The sequence below is a fragment of the Carya illinoinensis genome, chromosome 1, assembly GCF_018687715.1.
Source record: "Carya illinoinensis cultivar Pawnee chromosome 1, C.illinoinensisPawnee_v1, whole genome shotgun sequence".
Taxonomy (NCBI): domain Eukaryota; kingdom Viridiplantae; phylum Streptophyta; class Magnoliopsida; order Fagales; family Juglandaceae; genus Carya; species Carya illinoinensis.
Window position 1 is genome coordinate 7,926,599 of NC_056752.1, and position 18,402 is coordinate 7,945,000.

General features: G+C 38.8%; 2 protein-coding genes across 5 annotated transcripts; both read right to left on the reverse strand.

Annotated features, from left to right (window-relative positions):
- Positions 1-889: 889 nt before the first annotated feature.
- LOC122308976 lies at positions 890-5,405 on the reverse strand. Its single transcript, XM_043122274.1, has 2 exons — positions 4,908-5,405; positions 890-2,473 (listed from the first exon to the last, which is right to left on the reverse strand). Exons 1-2 carry the CDS (start codon positions 5,147-5,149, stop codon positions 1,063-1,065), a joined length of 1,653 nt encoding a protein of 550 aa, XP_042978208.1. The 5' UTR covers positions 5,150-5,405; the 3' UTR covers positions 890-1,062.
- Positions 5,406-6,563: 1,158 nt separating this feature from the next.
- LOC122308983 (dolichol-phosphate mannose synthase subunit 3-like) lies at positions 6,564-17,682 on the reverse strand. 4 transcript variants are annotated; one of them, XM_043122309.1, is made up of 5 exons: positions 17,516-17,680; positions 17,082-17,351; positions 9,061-9,189; positions 8,836-8,943; positions 6,564-6,930 (listed from the first exon to the last, which is right to left on the reverse strand). In XM_043122309.1, exons 3-5 carry the CDS (start codon positions 9,160-9,162, stop codon positions 6,871-6,873), a joined length of 270 nt encoding a protein of 89 aa, XP_042978243.1. In that variant the 5' UTR covers positions 9,163-9,189; positions 17,082-17,351; positions 17,516-17,680; the 3' UTR covers positions 6,564-6,870. The 4 variants fall into 4 exon arrangements, with proteins under 4 accessions (XP_042978243.1, XP_042978226.1, XP_042978221.1 ...); XM_043122292.1 differs by having other exon boundaries at positions 17,082-17,682; XM_043122287.1 differs by lacking the exon at positions 17,082-17,351 and having other exon boundaries at positions 17,516-17,677.
- Between the last annotated feature and the right edge of the window lie 720 nt (positions 17,683-18,402).

The following is an 18,402-nucleotide window of genomic DNA, read 5'->3' on the forward strand; positions in this document are numbered from 1 at the left end:
CCAAGATAATTTGAACCTTAGACCTGGAGGGAATATACCCTCAACCTTAATAGCTTTACCACTTGAGAGTCAAGGGTTTAAATTTCGATCCGTACTAGCTAATATGGCCAGAATTTTTAGTTCCAGTGTAGTGTTCAGTAAATTCTACCACTCTATTCAGTTTCGCTTTAAATTCCGGTCATTCCGACTCCGTCTCAGCAATTCTAGTCAAATTTCGGCCGGAATTTGGACGTTTCGGTCTCTATTCCATTTCGAGTTATTTTTGTAATTTTTTTGTATTTAGAAGGCATTTTTGTAAATTTTAAATCTAAATGATATTTAATTAATTCTAAAATATAAAATATATTTATATAATATAACTTTAAATATATCCTCTCATTCTCTCTTTTTTTTTTTAAATATCATTATTTTTAATAACTTATTTGTTCTAATTTTTTTATGTCTCAACTTTAGTTTAGGATTTTTTCAACGTATATTTATTTTATAAATCTTCAATTCTTTTATATGTATACACATTCAAAACATTGCTTGAGACAACCCCGGTCCAGACCATCTTTATATTAGCTAACAACTTCACGAGTCTTACGGTATGCCAATTCCAAGTTACTTTATAAGGATGTCGGACACACCATAACTGTTCAAGGCTTAAGCAGGGTTTGTCAGGATCTGTCCAGATCTTGCATCCATTGTTCTTGTGAGCTGTGGAGTAAAAGAAATGTTGCAAAGGTGCAATTCCATTACAAAGCTAAATGACTGGACAGTTCATCGGCACCACGAATTGTCCTATTTGGCATTAACCAGTCATATTTCCTTGAAGTTGCTGGCAATAATTGCGAACCTGGAAGTAAATCTCCATAAAAAGGACAAACAAATGTAAAAACGCAACATGGGACTAGGAACATGGCTGAAATTTTTATTCACCTCAAATAGGTCTATGCACAGTCACAACAAATGAGTTACAGTATATACCGAAGTGGAAGATCAAATGGGAATCAATTTAAACGCTTAAAAAACTATGATTTTGTTGACCCATTTTTGGGTATCACTCTAGTCAAGAATGAATTAAAACATCCATCTCGGAGAAGAATGAATGGCACTTTGCCGGGGTCTGTTGGGCGGCTCTAAGCTGTTCTGCTGCTCAAAGTTGTTCCGCTTCTTCATGATTGACGATACAGTTGGGCTGAAGTAGTCGTTACTCCTTTGAGAAGTTGCTACTTGTGAATACATCTTCCTTCCGTGGATGAAGCTCCTGTGCTTCTCTAGCAGTGCCCTACGGGCCTCCGAGTTCCTTTGGACAATCCCTGATCTATTGTAATTTACACAACTCTGGCTACGTCCCACTTGCTGAAACTTTCCCTCTCTAGGACTCGTATAATTTCGACTCTCAGCAGTTTCTGCAGAGTACATTGTCTCTCCCTCACTGCTATACCCATTCTGCATTTCTGAGACTTCTATTGGAGATGAGCTGGACTGAACCTCACTTTGTGCCCCATTTACAGAACCTGTCGAGGCAATCTCGGCATCAGCACCAGAGCTCATGACTCCTTTATCCTTGATATGGTCTTCTCTCAATAAACTATGTGGAGAAAGTTGCTTGATACAATTCTCATCAGAGCAAACGGGCAGTTGTTTGGCTGGCGGAGGCAGTAATCCTGCTCTGGCAACCTTTGGAGGGAAATTAATATCCAAAAGTTGGATTTGTGCACTTTCCTTCTTCCTAAGAGGAACTGAAGTTAACTTTGGCGATTCATAAATTTCTGGAGTTGGAATTCCCTGCACATGGATTGCATGCATATCATTTTTCAGGGTTTCCCCTTCAACATTGTTTGCTGTAGCAGATCGGATTGGCGCAGGCTGATCCCTGGCTTTTGAGAATGTATTTGACGAAGATGGGGTTCCATCACAATCAGCTTCTGTTGACTTAAAAACTTGACGCAGTGCGAATGAAGCACAAGAATGCTCACTCTTCTGGCTTGCAGACATCAATCGAATAATTGGCAACTTTGGTTTGTTAGGTTCATCAAGACTGCCTTCCCAATGCTGGTTTAACCAATCACAGACAATGGGAATAGGGATGCCAAATTGCATAGGAAGATCTTTCTTCCAAGATGACGTGGATGATGACGAAGTTGAAGAGGATTTGGCATTTGGAGATGTGGCTATTTTCATAGGATCACAGATCATGAATGCAAGATTGCCTTGTACATCGAATCCAGCAGACCCAGGACTCCATATTACTCCATCCGTAGACAGTTTTATGAGATTGTCGGTGGCAATCACCACCTTCCCTTCACCAACTGTTAATTCCCTTTTCTCTGTGTAGCCCAAGAGGTAAACTACACTTCCAAGATCCAGGTTTGGTTTAGAACAGGTTTTCAAGTAGTGAGGCTGCTGTCCCTGAGCATTTGAGTCTCCATCCATGGCATCTAAACCCACGATTGTCAGATCTAAAACTGAGCTGGTAATAAAAAACCTGAAACCAGCCAACGGACATGAGAAAATGCATTGGAGGAAAAAAAATAATGCAATAGGATAATTCATGACTAATCAAACATTAGGCCTTGACTTCTCAGCTCAACTGAATAAACCTCCAAGGACTACCCATCGATGTTCTAGAGTTCCTTTTTGTATTGACTCGACAACATACCTTTCTACAGCACTGCTACATCATAAATATAGATCTCATATTACCAAAAGGTATGAAAAAAAAAAAAAAAAAGATCATAGTTACCTGTTTCACAGAATGTCTGGCCATGTAAAAAAAATGCATCTAATTTGGATACATAAGTGATTAATAATCAACACATGTCTGGCCCTCATTAACAAGTCAATCACTCTTGTATTACACATATTTCAATAGAGTTTGAGAGATCCGAAAGAAGAAAATTAATCTAATGTCAATTTTTTCATAAGTAATTTAGTGTCAAAATTGATGCGATGAATAGGCCAATCGGGAGAATAAGGCCAGTGTATCAGCTTAGTGTCTCTGCCTTGTTTTCCTAATCTTTTTCAAGGAAGGAAGCATTATCCTTTTTTATGATCAATTGACAAATGACAAGTATTATCCTACCAATGAAAAAGTAAATACCATAAATGGCTGACTTATATAAAAAGTAAAAATAAAGGAAAGAGAAAACCCTAGTTTCTACATAGGTCAAATTCATAACTCCCTAAACGTATAAATTCTAAAGATGACTGACAGACTGACAGACATTGCAAGTATAATAGCAAAACATTATTAATAAGCACCCATTCCTTCAAGTACACCATGGTATTTATCACTCATGGACATGGTCTATTGGAGCCTTCAAGGGATTGTTGAAATCCAGGTGGTTTTCAGTTGTCTGAGATTAATATCAAGTTCTAAGCAGAATCCAATGCAATCAACCCAGGAATAGCTTCTTTATCTGGTACCATCAATAGTTTCAAAGATCCTACGACGAACAAGTCAAAAACTAGATTTTGCTTATCTCTATCCCAATAAAGAAGTAAAATTAATCTTCGCATTTGAGCAGACAGCATGGGACAATGCAGTTCCATTTATTGCCATCGAAAGGATGGTGAGAGAGTTCCAGAAAGAGGTAGTGGCACTGGTGATGATGTAATAGCAGTAGGGCAAGGAAGTGGACAGTAGAATGAAGGTGGTTCCAACGAAAGCTTGTAACTGTAAAGTCATTCCAGAATAAACAAGTAACCTTATGTATACACATATTTAAGTAGGTGTGAATTGCATCAAGTACTAATATCTTTGAAAGCATGGCACTGCAATCTCCAATTCAAAAAAGGGGTGAAGGTTACACTGACCCACTAAGATGTAGGTAACTAATGCCATTAGCACAATTGACATTTCTCTGGCACACACCCTGATACATGTCTAGTGAAAAAAAAGACTATGTTATACATTAGCTTAGATAACAATGGAAATTATGCTTTCTGCCTTTACCACATCGCATATGAATCCAAATACATTATTTGATCTAAACTTCCATAAAAGTTAGTGAGCCCTTTGTATGTTATTTTCTTTAAGACAACCCGCTAATATATGGAGCACACCCAATGCATCCAAAATTGGAATGGAATGAGAGATATCTTGTTATGCAAACAGTCACACAGGTAATCAATGCACATGCTAGCTTGAGTGTAAAAGATGCAAGTTGTTGGGTTCATTATAGCTATGTAAATATTGATGTATGTGTTTATGGCCATGAAGACATGCTTGCATATAATATCCACGGATACAACATACAAGCACCAACACAAGTGCCTAAGTCCATGTAATAGCACTCAAGCAATCTAGAAATCCATCTTATTTCTCTTCACATAAACCCATCCTGTACTTACATTTTACCCCTTCTTTTATTGATTTAGATTTTTGTTCCATTATTCTTTCACAACTTACTTACCTGACAATTTTCTATTAGCATATGACAAGCTGAGGTTCAGGAATCTGGTTTCATAGTTCACAAGATGACAGAGATAATGCCGTAACAGAGATTCTATGAAAATAAAGCTGGTAGTTCAGCTACAACATCACACTCCTGATTCATGATTGTCATTTCTACAAGTTTGACCATTATTTCAACAGTCATCTCATTTACGGATATAAGCACTCAATCAACTAATAAACAACTAACCTGTGTAAAAACAACAGAGCTATCAACTTTAAATTTTGGGACCCACAAAGATGAACACAACCACACTAACTACACCAACTGCAACAACTTTGCTCACTTGATGGTAAGTATTCCAAACTATTCCTCAAACCCAAAACAACAAAAACAATAACCCAAAACAGTAAATCCCCTGATTCAACTACAGTTTAAAAGAAAACCCAAGAAACGAAACAAAACAAACTCAGAAAATGCTACATTTTCTCAGCAACAAAACAGAACCCAAAAACCCAATACCTATGAGGAACAAGAATCGCGGAGACACTGTTCTGGAGCCGGATCTCGGAACTCTCGGCAGCTGCCACCGACGGAATATTAGCGTGGGTGGTCAGCAGTAGATTGCGGTGGATCAAGAACCCCGTACCGGTTCCGGAGATTCCGGCCATGGCGGAGGCTTTGTTAGAGAAAATGGCGGCTCTCATTCTCTCGGACTTGCCCACGCCTTTGCAGAAACACCAAGACTCACTAAGAACGCCCATTTTGGGATGGTTGTGAAGAGCGCTCTCTGCTTAGAATGGTGGATCTAGCAAGCGTGGCATTGCAGGGAGTAATGAAAAAGGGATTTGCTGAGTTCAGAGATAGAGAGACGAGATGGTCGTGAACTGAGTAAAGGGTGTTGGGTACGTGTTCGAGCTGGAATTTTAGTAGAAAAAGAAGGAGAGAGAAATTGCTGTTCCAGGGAGAGAGAAAGGGAGAGTGTCGGGAGTCAAGAAAAGAAGGATTGATGGGCAAGTTTCGGGAATTTCTTCTTCCTTTTATAAATTCTGTTCGGGATAAAGTCCCAAGTTTTCCAAAAGTTAATAATTTAAGGAGAAATCTTTAAATCCGATAATCATCGTCACTACCTCTCTAATAGTAGTTTTTTAAAAATAAATTAGTTACATTATTTAATATAATATAATAATTTTAAATAAAAATAAGTTTATAATATGACCGATAACGTCAAATTATATAAATTTATTTTTATAAGATATTTTTGTAAATTAAATATTTATTTTTAACTTAAAACATAAAAATAAAAAATAAACAATTTGTTATTATTTGCTGTTAAGGATAATTTTATTAACATTATTAAATTATATATATAAATATATATAATACGAGATTGCGATAAATATTTTAAATAAAAATAAAAATAACCTAATGAAAACTGACATAAATAATTGATTTATAATTACAATGGCATTAAATAATTGATATAAGATTAATAGAAGATGGTCAGAAATCTTTTATAGAAAATGATTAAGATAAGAACGCTTTTTTTATAATTCGGATATTTTAACAGAATCCGGTTGGCAGGTCAAGTGGGTCAGCTTTTGGCTTCCTTTATACGCCTTTGAAATGCTATGCCGAGAAAACGTGTGAAACTATAATTGCATTAAAATATTTGGTTGACAGACTTTAATAAAAATAATTACTACCTTATATAATGTTTCGAATTAAAAGAATTTAATTTACACATTTTAAAATTACATAAAATCCTTTTAAATAATAAAAATATTTTATTTCATCATTATAGTTTTTTTTTAAATTCTTATAAAAAGATATAATAAATAATTCAAATTTTTAAAATTTTAAAATAATATTAATATTAATAAATAATATTTTAATTATATTCAATACAACTTTCAATACAACTCATCATTATATAAACAACACCTAAATCAATTTTCTTTAAAGTCAAATAATACTTTTGCTTCTTTTTGATATTTGCTTTTCTTTTTCCATTTTTCTTTTTTTCTCTTTGCTCCACGCTTCACAGCAAGAACGTTCTTTCTCTTTATACTTTTATTTCTTAGTAATGTTCCCTTTTTCCCTTTATGGTAGCGTGAGCACAGCTGCTATTAAAATATACAGTTTTGTATCAATAAATCTCTCGTTTTCTTCCCCTAATACCAAGAAAATCTTGAACTTGTAATTACTTAATTCCTTCGAGTACTCCTCAATAACGATTATACATTCCTAATCTGTCAGTTACGTTTTAACAACAGCGACTTCTAAGTATAAGAAATGTCGAGTTTAAAAATTAAATTTTCCAAAAATGATACAAAAAAATAGAAAAAAAGGAGCCCAAACTTTACAAACAGAAATTCTCAATGCCTGTAAAAAAGAAAAATGAAAATTGGCCAGAGCAACTCTTTTGGTTTAAAAATGGCAAGTCGACAGCCATACAGAATGAACAAATCCAAGCATCTTGGGATCAGTCAAAACCGACGTCTACCCCTCTTGGCTTCAGATATTTCTTGGCCTCAATTATATCCTACAAAAGAATAAACGTTACAATCAAGGCTCTGTAAAGCTTGATAACAAGGATGATCTTGATTCATGGAGAGGGAACCCAACCAAAATCTGCCATCTCATATATAGTGATACGGTACCGTGGACATGAAGTATGCCGTATAATTTACTTGATGAGAAATGTTATTCTAAGGCCTCTACACCACACACCATCCACATGACTAATTTGATTTATAAAATTCAAATTTTAAAATATATTTTCGAAAAATGTTACTCATTATCCCCACACCACACACCAATATGTGATTTGTCATTCTATTTAAACATACATGTTTACACATCAATATATGTGTGTTTAAATAGAAGGGTAAAAATAACAAATCACATGTTGGTGTGCAGTGTAGGGGATGATAAGTAGAAATTTTCATGCACCAATAACGGTTTTCTTTGCTTAGTTTCAACATGCAAATGACCAATAATGAAATTTGATGATGATGATAACAGCAACGACAATATAGAGCAGTAAGGACAACAATAACAAGCAACTGCCAAGGGACATTATACCAACAATTTGAACAATAACAACTGAAAATTTTGTTTAAGGACGTCATGCAGATCCAAAACTGATAACATGTATACATATAAAAAAAAAAACTCCAATCACGTGCAAGCAGCAAATTTGATAATCGGGGAAATGTGACTAGAGTTCAATATAGGAACATCTTTTCTCCTTTTTTTCAAAATAAGGAACATCCTTTCTCCTGGAATGACTTCGATGAAAATAAGACAAATTAGTTTGCCAGCATATTTGTTCTAATGTCATGAGGCACCCAACAATTAGAAGTAGAAATCTCATCTTCAACACATACATGGGCTAAAAGAAAAGAAAACAGATTGCCGTATGAAGCTTTGTCACATAGCAAAATGAATTTTCTTTTTTGGAACAGTGGGGAAGCTATAATAGACTGAGTTGAAACCAAACCACATTTGCTATATCCCAACACTCGTATAGTTTTTGGCAAAATATAAGCAATATATCATTAAAATTAAAAAGTGAAGTGTTACATGGCAAATCACCACATGATGTAAACCTCAATAGTACATACGAACACAACAAAATAATAAATCTCTCTGAATATTTGTAGTAGATAAAATAAATACTGTAGTACTAATGGTAAATGCAACTTTACCTCCCAAATTCTGCATTACAATCTATCAGCTTTCTAGATATTTTTCTATGATATATAACCAACAGTTCAATGTATTTTCAGAACAACTCTTTCACCCTTGTTTCCCCCAAGTCATTCTATAATAGTTTTGTCCAATGTAATGTTCACTTCAGAAACTTAGGCCCTTTTGGTTTCGCAGATGGTCTCAACCCATCTTACCTCATCTCAAATCATCTCAACATACAAACAACATTCAGACACAAACACTTTTCAATTTCAAATTTTTATTCGACTTTTTTATCTAATCATTACAACTTGTTTTTTTTATAAGTATCTGATCATTAAAAATTTCCCAAACTTCCAAATAAAACACAAAAACAATTATTTTTTCAAATCCCAAAACAAAAATAACATTAAAAAATTATATTCTAACAATATTTTTTAACTTTATAATATTTTTATTCAACTTTTTCTCTCTCATTTCCCAAAACCCCATAAAACATCTTAATTCAAATTATTTCACTATTATTCACAAACTATCTCACTGCTATTCACAGATTTCTGATCTCATCTCATCTGTGTAATCAAACGATGCCTTAATTGTTAAAAAGTAAGAGGGTATTTTGTAGTTAAGTTGAAAATAAAAGGAGTCATCAACAAAAAAAGACAGACAGATAAAGCAACAAATGACAACTTCACCAAATTGCACTGCATATGACATGGAGATTTACTCAAGTTTAAAAAGAAAATAAGCCTACCTGCTGCAAAAGCACTGCTTCTTGAGGACAAGTCGGAAATTGCATTAGACCAACTCCAACCATTAACAGGCCATAGCATCCTAGGCACACTACAAAATAGATTGGTAGCTGGGAAGTTGGAAACAGGGCACACATTAAGCATCATCTACAACAACAAATATATATATATATATATATATATGAATTGAATTAATAAAGAAAAATAAACTTTTGGAAGTAACTCACTAACAAAGCATGGCTTCTTGGAACCATAGATGTCTGCAAGAGGCCAACCCATAATGCAGAGATGGCCACCAGTAATGTCATAATCTTGACAATATGCTTCATTGGTCTATGATAAAGTGAAGCGGATGCCTGTAAACAATATGAGAATATTATCAGAGTAGGAAGAGCTTGTAGCCAGAACAGCCCCATAGATGGTTAAGAGCAGATGGCCAGTGAGAAGCATACATTTCATTCGTTCACTCTATGCAGTAATATCTAAACTAAAATAATATTGGCTATCCGCTGGGTGTGAGGCATTCCATCATGCATGCCCGGCTAATCGCAGCATCACTGTCCAAGAATATTACCCACATCTAGATGAATAGTCACTATTCCTACCCATTTATCATTGAAATCCTTTTTCTTCTCCCTCCCCAAGCAACATTAAAGTGTAGCAGCAACCCCCCCCCCCTTCTTTTCTCCCCTTCTCTCCTTCCCCTTTTTGTCTCCTTTTTTTTTTTTTTTTTTTTGATGAGTAAAAAGTTTATTGATCCACGTAAATAGGCAAAAGCCCAAGTACACAGGTAGTATACATAGAAGTGCCTAGATACCCCACTACATGCTACTAATAGTAGCGTACAAAACATCGAGACTTGTTCCATTCCATGCAATAGAAGAAGCCCAAAGCAACAAAGTGTGAAAGAAAAAATCCCTAAATCTGTCCGGAGAGCGTTCCTTATCTTCAAAACATCGGCCATTTCTTTCGGTCCATGTGCACCACATTAAACATAGGGGTACCATCTTCCATACAGCAGCGATCTGACGATTGCCCCTAATCCCTCGCCAACAAGACAGAAGATCTCTCACTCTTTTAGGCATGACCCATGCGATACCAAGTCTCAAGAAGATCTTGTCCCATAATACCTTGACTGCTTCGCAATGAAGAAGAAGGTGATCTACTGATTCGCCGTTGTGTTTACACATATAACACCAATCCATTATGCAGAGTCCACGCTTTCTTAGATTGTCGATTGTTAAGATTTTGCCATGAGAAGCCATCCAACCAAAGAAAGCAACTTTAGGGGGAACCTTGCTCCTCCAGATACTCTACCAAGGGAAGTCAATAAGGGAGTAGGTCGACAAAGCTTTGTGATAAGAATGAACTGAAAATTTCTTGTTCCCTGTGCCGATCCAGAATAATCTATCCTCCCTTCCTCCACTTAACTTCAACGCATATAATACACGAAAAAAATCAGTGATGTCTCCCATCTCCCAATCCTGTGCAGCTCTAGTGAATCGAACTGACCAAGTAATGAAATCAGTATTATTACACATATTATCAGCCACTGAGGACCCTTGATCCAATGCAATCCTATAAAGAGAGGGGAAAGCATTTTTCAAGGCCACATCCCCGCACCAAATATCATGCCAAAATTTGATCTGTTTGCCCCTTCCCACCTCGAACCTGCAATTGTCAAGAAAGTCGTCCCAGCCCTTCCGGATAAGTTTCCATACTCCCACACTGTAAGCCCCTCTGACTTCATTAGTGCACCAACCTCCCCAGACACTCCCATATTTGGCCTCTAAAATGTTTCTCCAAAGAGCATCTCTTTCAAGATGATATCGCCATAACCATTTACCGAGAAGTGCCTTGTTGAAAGTTCTCAAATTTCGTAGGCCCAGACCGCCGCAAGACAACAGTGTGCATACTTTATCCCATTTGATCAAATGGAATTTCTTTGTGTCCTTTATCCCTCCCCATAAGAAATCCTGGAAGATCTTCTCCAGTCTATTCGACACCCCTGCAGGCACCGGAAATAACGAGAGAAAATACGTTGGGAGATTAGATAACGTACTCTCTATAAGTGTGGTTCTTCCTCCCTTGGACAAGTAAATTCTCTTCCATCCCGCCAGCTTGCCTTCAATTTTCTCAACAATCCCTTCCCACATTGTCTTAGAATTATGAGGGGCTCCCAAAGGGAGTCCAAGGTACTTCATAGGCAAGAAGGTGACCTTGCATTCCAAGATAGCAGCCACCTCCCCTAAGTTGTTGACCGAGTCGACGGGAACTACTTCCAACTTAGACAAATTCACCTTGAGACCAGAGGCAGCTTCAAAGCAAAGTAGAAGGGCTCTAAGGGAGCGAATCTGATCCAAGTCTGGGTCACAGAAAATCAGTGTATCATCAGCAAAGAGAAGATGGGAAACCGTCACACTTCCATGGGTAGGAGCACCCACTGAGTACCCTGAGATGAAACCCCCATCCACCGCCCTATCCATCATTCTGCTTAAGACGTCCATGACAAGGATGGATAAAAGTGGGGATAGTGGATCCCCTTGTCGCAAACCCCGAGAGCTGTTGAAAAAGCCTTCAGGTGTGCCGTTTACCAATACAGAGAATCTAGCTGTTGTGATGCAGTGTTTTATCCACTGACACCATCTTTCCCCAAAACCGTACCTGCCAAGGATATATAACAGAAAATCCCAATTCACATGGTCAAATGCCTTTTCCATATCCAATTTGCACAAGATACCTGGTTTACCGGCTTTAATTCTACTTTCCAGACATTCATTGGCAATGAGAACCGAGTCTAAAATTTGTCGTCCTTTTACAAAGGCATTTTGAGATGTCAAGATGATCTTCCCCATGACCTCGCTCAGCCGCTTTGCTAAAACTTTGGAGATGATCTTGTAGATTCCACTTACCAAGCTTATGGGGCAGAAATCATTAACTTCCCCCGATCTCGCCCTCTTGGGGATAAGGGCGATGAAAGAGACATTAAGGCTCTTCTCAAATTTCATATAAGAATGAAATTCACTAAATACTCTCATAATATCCTCCTTCACAATATCCCAACAGGTGTGAAAAAAAGCCATTGGAAAGCCATCTGGTCCGGGGGCTTTATCTTTGTTCATACTTTTTAACACACCATATACCTCGCCTTCTTCAAAAGGCCTCTCCAACCAGACCGCACTCGAGTGGTCGATGGGGTCAAAAGCTAAACCATCAACCTTTGGCCGCCATAGGTATTGCTCAGTCAGGAGCTTATCATAAAAGTGAACAATGTGATCCTTAATAGCATCTCTATCCATTAGTACCCTGCCCTCCTCATGAAGGACCTCTATAGCGTTGTTTCTTCGATGGGAGTTTGCGACTCTATGGAAAAACTTTGTGCACCTATCTCCTTCCTTCAGCCATAGGGCCCGTGATTTTTGCCTCCATGAGATTTCCTCCATAAGAGTGATTTTTTCCAGCTCGGTGACTACAGACATCTTATCCCTATCATTAGCCGATAATGCCTCTTTAGCCTCTTGCTCGTCAAATCTCCGTAGTTCCAAGAAAAGTTTGTCCCATTGTTCGTTGATATTCCCCAAAACTTCCAAGTTCCATTTTCTTAGATCATTCTTCAAGGCTTTTAGCTTCCCAGCTAAAACAAAGCTAGGAGTGCCTGTGAGCTGGTAGGAGGCCCACCATTGACTAACTTTCTCAATGAAGTCATCCACCTTCAGCCACATGTTCTCAAACTTAAAATATCTCTTCCCCTCCTGAAGTCCGCCATTGTCTAGTAATATGGGAAAGTGATCCGAACAAAGCCGAGGTAGTCGTTTTTGACATAGAGAAGGGAAATGGGCCTCCCATGAAGGAGAAACAATGAACCTGTCCAACCTCAACCAAGCTCTTCCATTAGACCAAGTGAAATCTCCCCCCACTAGAGGGAGATCCACCAAATCTAACTCAAATAAGAGGGCTGAGAAATCAGCCATAGCGGTACTCGTGCTAGCAACCCCTGACCTCTCGCTCGGAAAGCGAGTGGTATTGAAATCACCCCCCATACACCACGGGATCTCCCACCAACTACATAGTCTCACTAACTCGTCCCAGAGCATATATCTGTGGCTGTCCTCGTTTGGTCTGTAAACCCCTGCGAAACCCCAACCAAAACCATCATCCACATTCTTGAAAGAACAAGCAAGAGAAAATTCCCCTACACATTCCTCTACAAAATTAATTGTTCTCTTATCACACATAACTAGGATGCCCCCTGAAGCACCCTTTGAAACTAAGGTGGTCCATCCTGCGTAAGAGCAATTCCATAGACTTCTAACGATGTGCCTGTCAATATACTTTAATTTCGTTTCCTGCAAACAAATGACATCTGCTTTCCAAACTCGTAATAAATTCTTTATTCTGAGGCGCTTGTTCAGGTCGTTCAAACCCCGAACATTCCAGGAAAGAATCTTGGGCTTCATGGATCACCAAGACTCACCCTATCCTTTTGTCGTCCTCTGTTCGCACTTCCTTCCCGTGCATCATAGTTGATGGAGCATGCAAGTCTCTTAAGCTCCCTATCCTTCTTTACCGCTGATTTAGCAAGTAAAGGCTGGCCTATTTGTATTGCAATGAGTAAAGCTTGAAGCAGGTCCTCATAGCCTTCGCAAGAAATACCCAGATAATGAGTCATATCCTTAACCTTCTGGATGACCCAATCTGGTTGCGGGTCAGCCCAAGGAGCTGCTGGTGGCAAGGAACAAAGAGGGCTTGGCACATCCCCCGCCTCCAACTCCTTGCAAACTAAGCGTAAATCTTCCCCGGAAAGAGCCCCTTCATCCGACGACCCCCCTTCCATGGATGAGTCATCCACTTCTTCCAAATCAGTACAATATACCCTACAGAGGGACTCGGAGAGGCTCAAGAACAGTTGAGGAGCTTCGGATTGGTCCTTCATGACTGGGCCTGTGGAAGAGAGGCCAACCATGGCAGGCAGGAAGGCCGGCGACCCACTCTGTTGCACCGGCGACCCATTCTGTTGTACCGACGAGAGGGAACTGACCTGGATGATGGGTACATCCCTTACAGCTTCAACAGGAATGTTTGGAGGGGCCCCACACGAATCCACCTCACCCAAAGTTGCCGCTGGCAGGTTCTGTGACGTCGGAACCAGAGGGGCCATCGACGAGCTTGCTACGTCAACCACCATCTTGCAACCGGGAGAAAACACATCCTGTGAGGAGCGTAACAACAGCGTACGGTGCTCCCCACCCTCGCCGGTGCCGGCCCGGAAGTCGCCGGAGTTGAAGCCGGCGGTGAAGACTTCCCACGCAAGGAAGCCAGCCTCTCCGTGCGGGAAGGCCTTTCTGTGGCCTGTCGACCTAAGGCGTTGACTGGGCTGGCGGCCCGTGTGTGAGGCCCTAAGGCCCGAGATGAGGGGCTAACAACCCGTGGGCTAACGGCCCGTACGTGAAGCCCTAAGGCCCTTGAGGGGCTACTCTCAATCACTTCAGCAAATGCCCTCTGATGAGGGATTGGGCTTGCTTCCAGCACCCGGCCCATTCATCCCAGCAGGCCCACTGACCCCATTTGGCATACTCCCATTTAACTCTGCGCACGCAGATTGTTTCTTCCCTCCATCCACAATGCCTAGTCCCCTCAACATGCTTAATCCTTGATCTACCTTTTGCATAAAAAAGGAAACTTCTTCAAGGACTCCGGAAAGGTGAGCTCTAACAGCCCAAAAAACACCTTCAACACCTCCCAACATTTTACCTCCATCAAAAAGCCCCCCCATATCCACTGGGTATAGACTTTTTTTCCATTGCCACTGGACAAAATAGAGGCGTATGATGCAGGAGCTTTCTTTTCCTGTCCATGGCCAGAGCTCCTTCCCTTCTTGAGAGAACCTTCTAATTGTTCCACCACATGTTCCGCCACCTTCTTAAGGTGGTAGGCGAACCCCTCCCAGCCGCTACCCTTAGTGCCTTCTGGAATGATCAATGAGCCCCGCCTCCTGCCATTGTTGAACTCTTCAAACAAGAGGTAACAGCCCCTTGCGTTTCTATGGTGTTGTAACGTGAAAATCCCATTACCCATCCTCAACTCCTTAAAGAAGACCTCACGCCAGCGAGTAGCAGTGGCTTCTTCCACCATTCTGACCAACCATGAAGCAATGGCACCATTAATGTGTATGAACATAGCCATACGCCTATTTCTCTCTGTTATACGATATCTATTGGCATCCACCTTCGTGAAAGAAGAAGTTTTTGACTCTACTGTAAAACACCTAGTTTCATCCATCAGAACTAGTAGATGAAAACTAAGTAAGTAGAGAAGAAAATGGAAGATGAAAGAAAGATAAGGGTGAGAAAGATACTAGGAGGAAAACAGGGGACAGAATCAACTCTGGCGAGGGACGCCGGAGAGGGGTTGGTGTGTGTGCATGCAGGTTGTACAGAGAGCTGTCTCCTTTTTTACTCTTGTTCCTTTTACTATCTGATCCAAGGCCTGGCTAGGGAACCATTTTAACCCCAGGGACCCTTTGTATGCTACCTATCACACAAAGAGCGCCTGAGCATCCATATGGATTGAAGAAAGGAGATTCTTCGTCAATATATTTCATTAAAAATCATGCAATTGCACGGTCAAAAGCCTAACAATTCATTAAATCAATTAGCTAAAACACCAATGCCAATCTATCCAGATTAACCAAACTCCAAGACAAGCTACATACCAACTATACATTTTTTCGGCTCTACCCAACCCTTCTTTCAGATAGCTTTCCCCTTTGTATACCCCCAATAAACTTCGGTTGCACCCCTAGCACTTTCAATATAATCTGGTACCTTTACTCATAAAAAAACAAATATTCTTGCCTATCAGACCACAGAGTATGAGCAATCATTTCATGAAAGGACTTAACATGAACCATGCTAATCAAAACAAGTTCATATTAAAATCTATTTACATTGAGCCTAAAGCAAAGCAAGAGAATTACTGCTGCTAATATTTTCAATTTAAACAATGCTTAAAAAAATATAGCCATTGGAGTCGCCATTTTCAATCAAAGAAAGCAACAGCTTGAGTATAATTTTTCAGTTGACAAAGCATTCAATGGGAGAAAACAGACTGTCTTCTACATGTAAATATTTTGATAGGAACAGAAAGTAATTTGGCATAAAGGCCAATGATATGCTGCCATCAGACGGGATAAATCATAGAGTTATTGCATGGTTCCAGTGTATTGTAATAATGAAATGGAACTCAAAGCCCTTGCGCAATGTCCCAACATCATATGGCAGTTTCAAGTGGAATTAGCAATACCTCAAATCTTAAGCTGCTTAATTCAAGCAATTGATAAGCTAAAGAATATAGCAATACTCCAAAAATAGAGAGCAACATAAAGTTTTTTTTTTTTTTTTTTGGCAATTTTTATATCATGAATTTCCAATAAATTAATTTAACCCATGGAAAACGTGGAAGGATCCTAACCCCATTTAACACAGATTTTATTTTCTCAAAAAATATAAAAAATTCCTAACCGAATTGGTCTGTATTTCTTGCAACAGAAAGTAATTTGGCATAAAGACCAATGATATGCTGCCATCAGACGATAAATCATAGAGAGTTATTACATAGTTCCGGTGTAGTGTAATAGTAAAATGGAACTCAAAGCCCTTGCGCAATGTCCCAACATCATCTGGCAGTTCCAAGGGTAATTACCCAATCCTCCAATCTTAAGCTGCTTAATCAATGCAATCGATAAGTTAAAGGATATGGCAATAATCCAAGCAACGAGTTCATCATAAAGTTCTTACTTTTTGGCATTTTTTATATCATAAATAACCCATGGAAAAAAAGTGAAAAATCCTAACACCATTTAACAAAGATTTATTAAAAAACTCCCTAACCAAATTGTTGGGTATTTATTTTTTTCATCATCTTCCAGATTTTCTTGCCAACCCTTCAAAAACCCATATTTCGTGACAATTCAGAATGCCAAATAAAACACTCATCTCACGGTTTTCAAAATGAAAAATTTATAACTAAATTTGAGCCTTGATATAAAATGATAATAAAATGAAAAAACAAAAAAACAGAGAACTGAAATCAACTCAACGGAATAGGTATCTTATGCAGAGATCCGGTGAATCTATTCTTGAGAAGGATATTCGATCGCGTTTACATCCATAACAAACAAATAAATAGCATACTACCGGTGTAAAAATCCCATTAAGCAATAGGAGAATGAAGGGTTTATTAACCATACCTTTCTCTGTACTTTCCGCTCTATCTAAACAGACCGTAGCTCTGTACAATATGCCACAATACTACAACACCAAGTCGTCTACCGGTGTTCAGCAACGTTGGAGAGAGAGAGAGATAGAGAGAGGGAGATTGGTCATTGGGGGAAAGGGAGATACGGGTGACTTCAATCGAATTATAAGAGAGGCCATACTGTCGGCGCCGGGACGCACAGTAAACCTAATTATTGGGTGTAAACTACTCAAATGGGTGGCAAAAATTTCTTATCATCGTTCTGCTTCAGCAAATGAAAGAGCCAAAATAAATCTACAATTTACACCATAAAATTTACAATGCAATATCTCAAAGAACTCATCCACAGGTTTTCCTCGTCATTAGCAAGCCCATATCAAATACATCATCCACAAGAAATCAATCTCAGGGGACTGGGGGCATTACCGTGGGTTGACTGAAGAAGGAACCGACGGCGAAGGGCAGGGGCAGTTCTAGGAGCTGCGAACGGGTAAAGGGACGGCCGCACAGCGGGAGAAGAGATACAGACTGAGAGAGGAGAGACGGGTCTGGGAGCAGTATAATTTGGGTAAAAGCTTCGAGGTGGCGAAGCCGAGTGGGTCTTTAGAAAGTAGAAACCCTAACTGCTCTAAACGGCCTCGTTTTTTCCTCTAAACGACGCGGTTTTACTTGTGATTAGTATGACGGGGCGGTGATTAAACGACGCCGTTTTATCCCTGAATTTGGGCTGGGTTGGGCTTCCGCTGGGCTACTCTGGTTTCGGACTTAAATTTGGAATGAAATGTATTTTATAAAAATGAGTAATGATGTATACAATGATAAAGTATACAAATGTCATGTAATTTTTTTAAAAATAATAAAATTTATTATTAAAAAATGAATTTTTTAAGTGAATTTTATATTTATTTATTTTTTAAAAAAAATTACGTGATATTTATGTACTATATAATTTTAGAGAAATGATATTTACAGTCGTAGTTGTGTAAGCAGCGTGCAGTCGTTTTAAAAAAATGAATTAATATGGGATCTATATGAAAAAAAACTAACTTTTTAATCATGGACCTCACTTTTTTTTAAAACGATTGCGCGACGTTTATAATTCCACGACTGTATGTAGCATTGCTCGTAACTTTATATATTATTTGTTTTATTTTTAATATCTAATCACATGTTATTATATCAGGATATTCAAGATTGCTACGTACAACTAGCTAGGCAACCGCTGAGTAACCGGCTGACTACCACGTCAGCATCTATCAAAAAAAGTAAAAAAGCTTCTGCATTTTCAGCTTCGGCATTTTTCATTTCCCTGG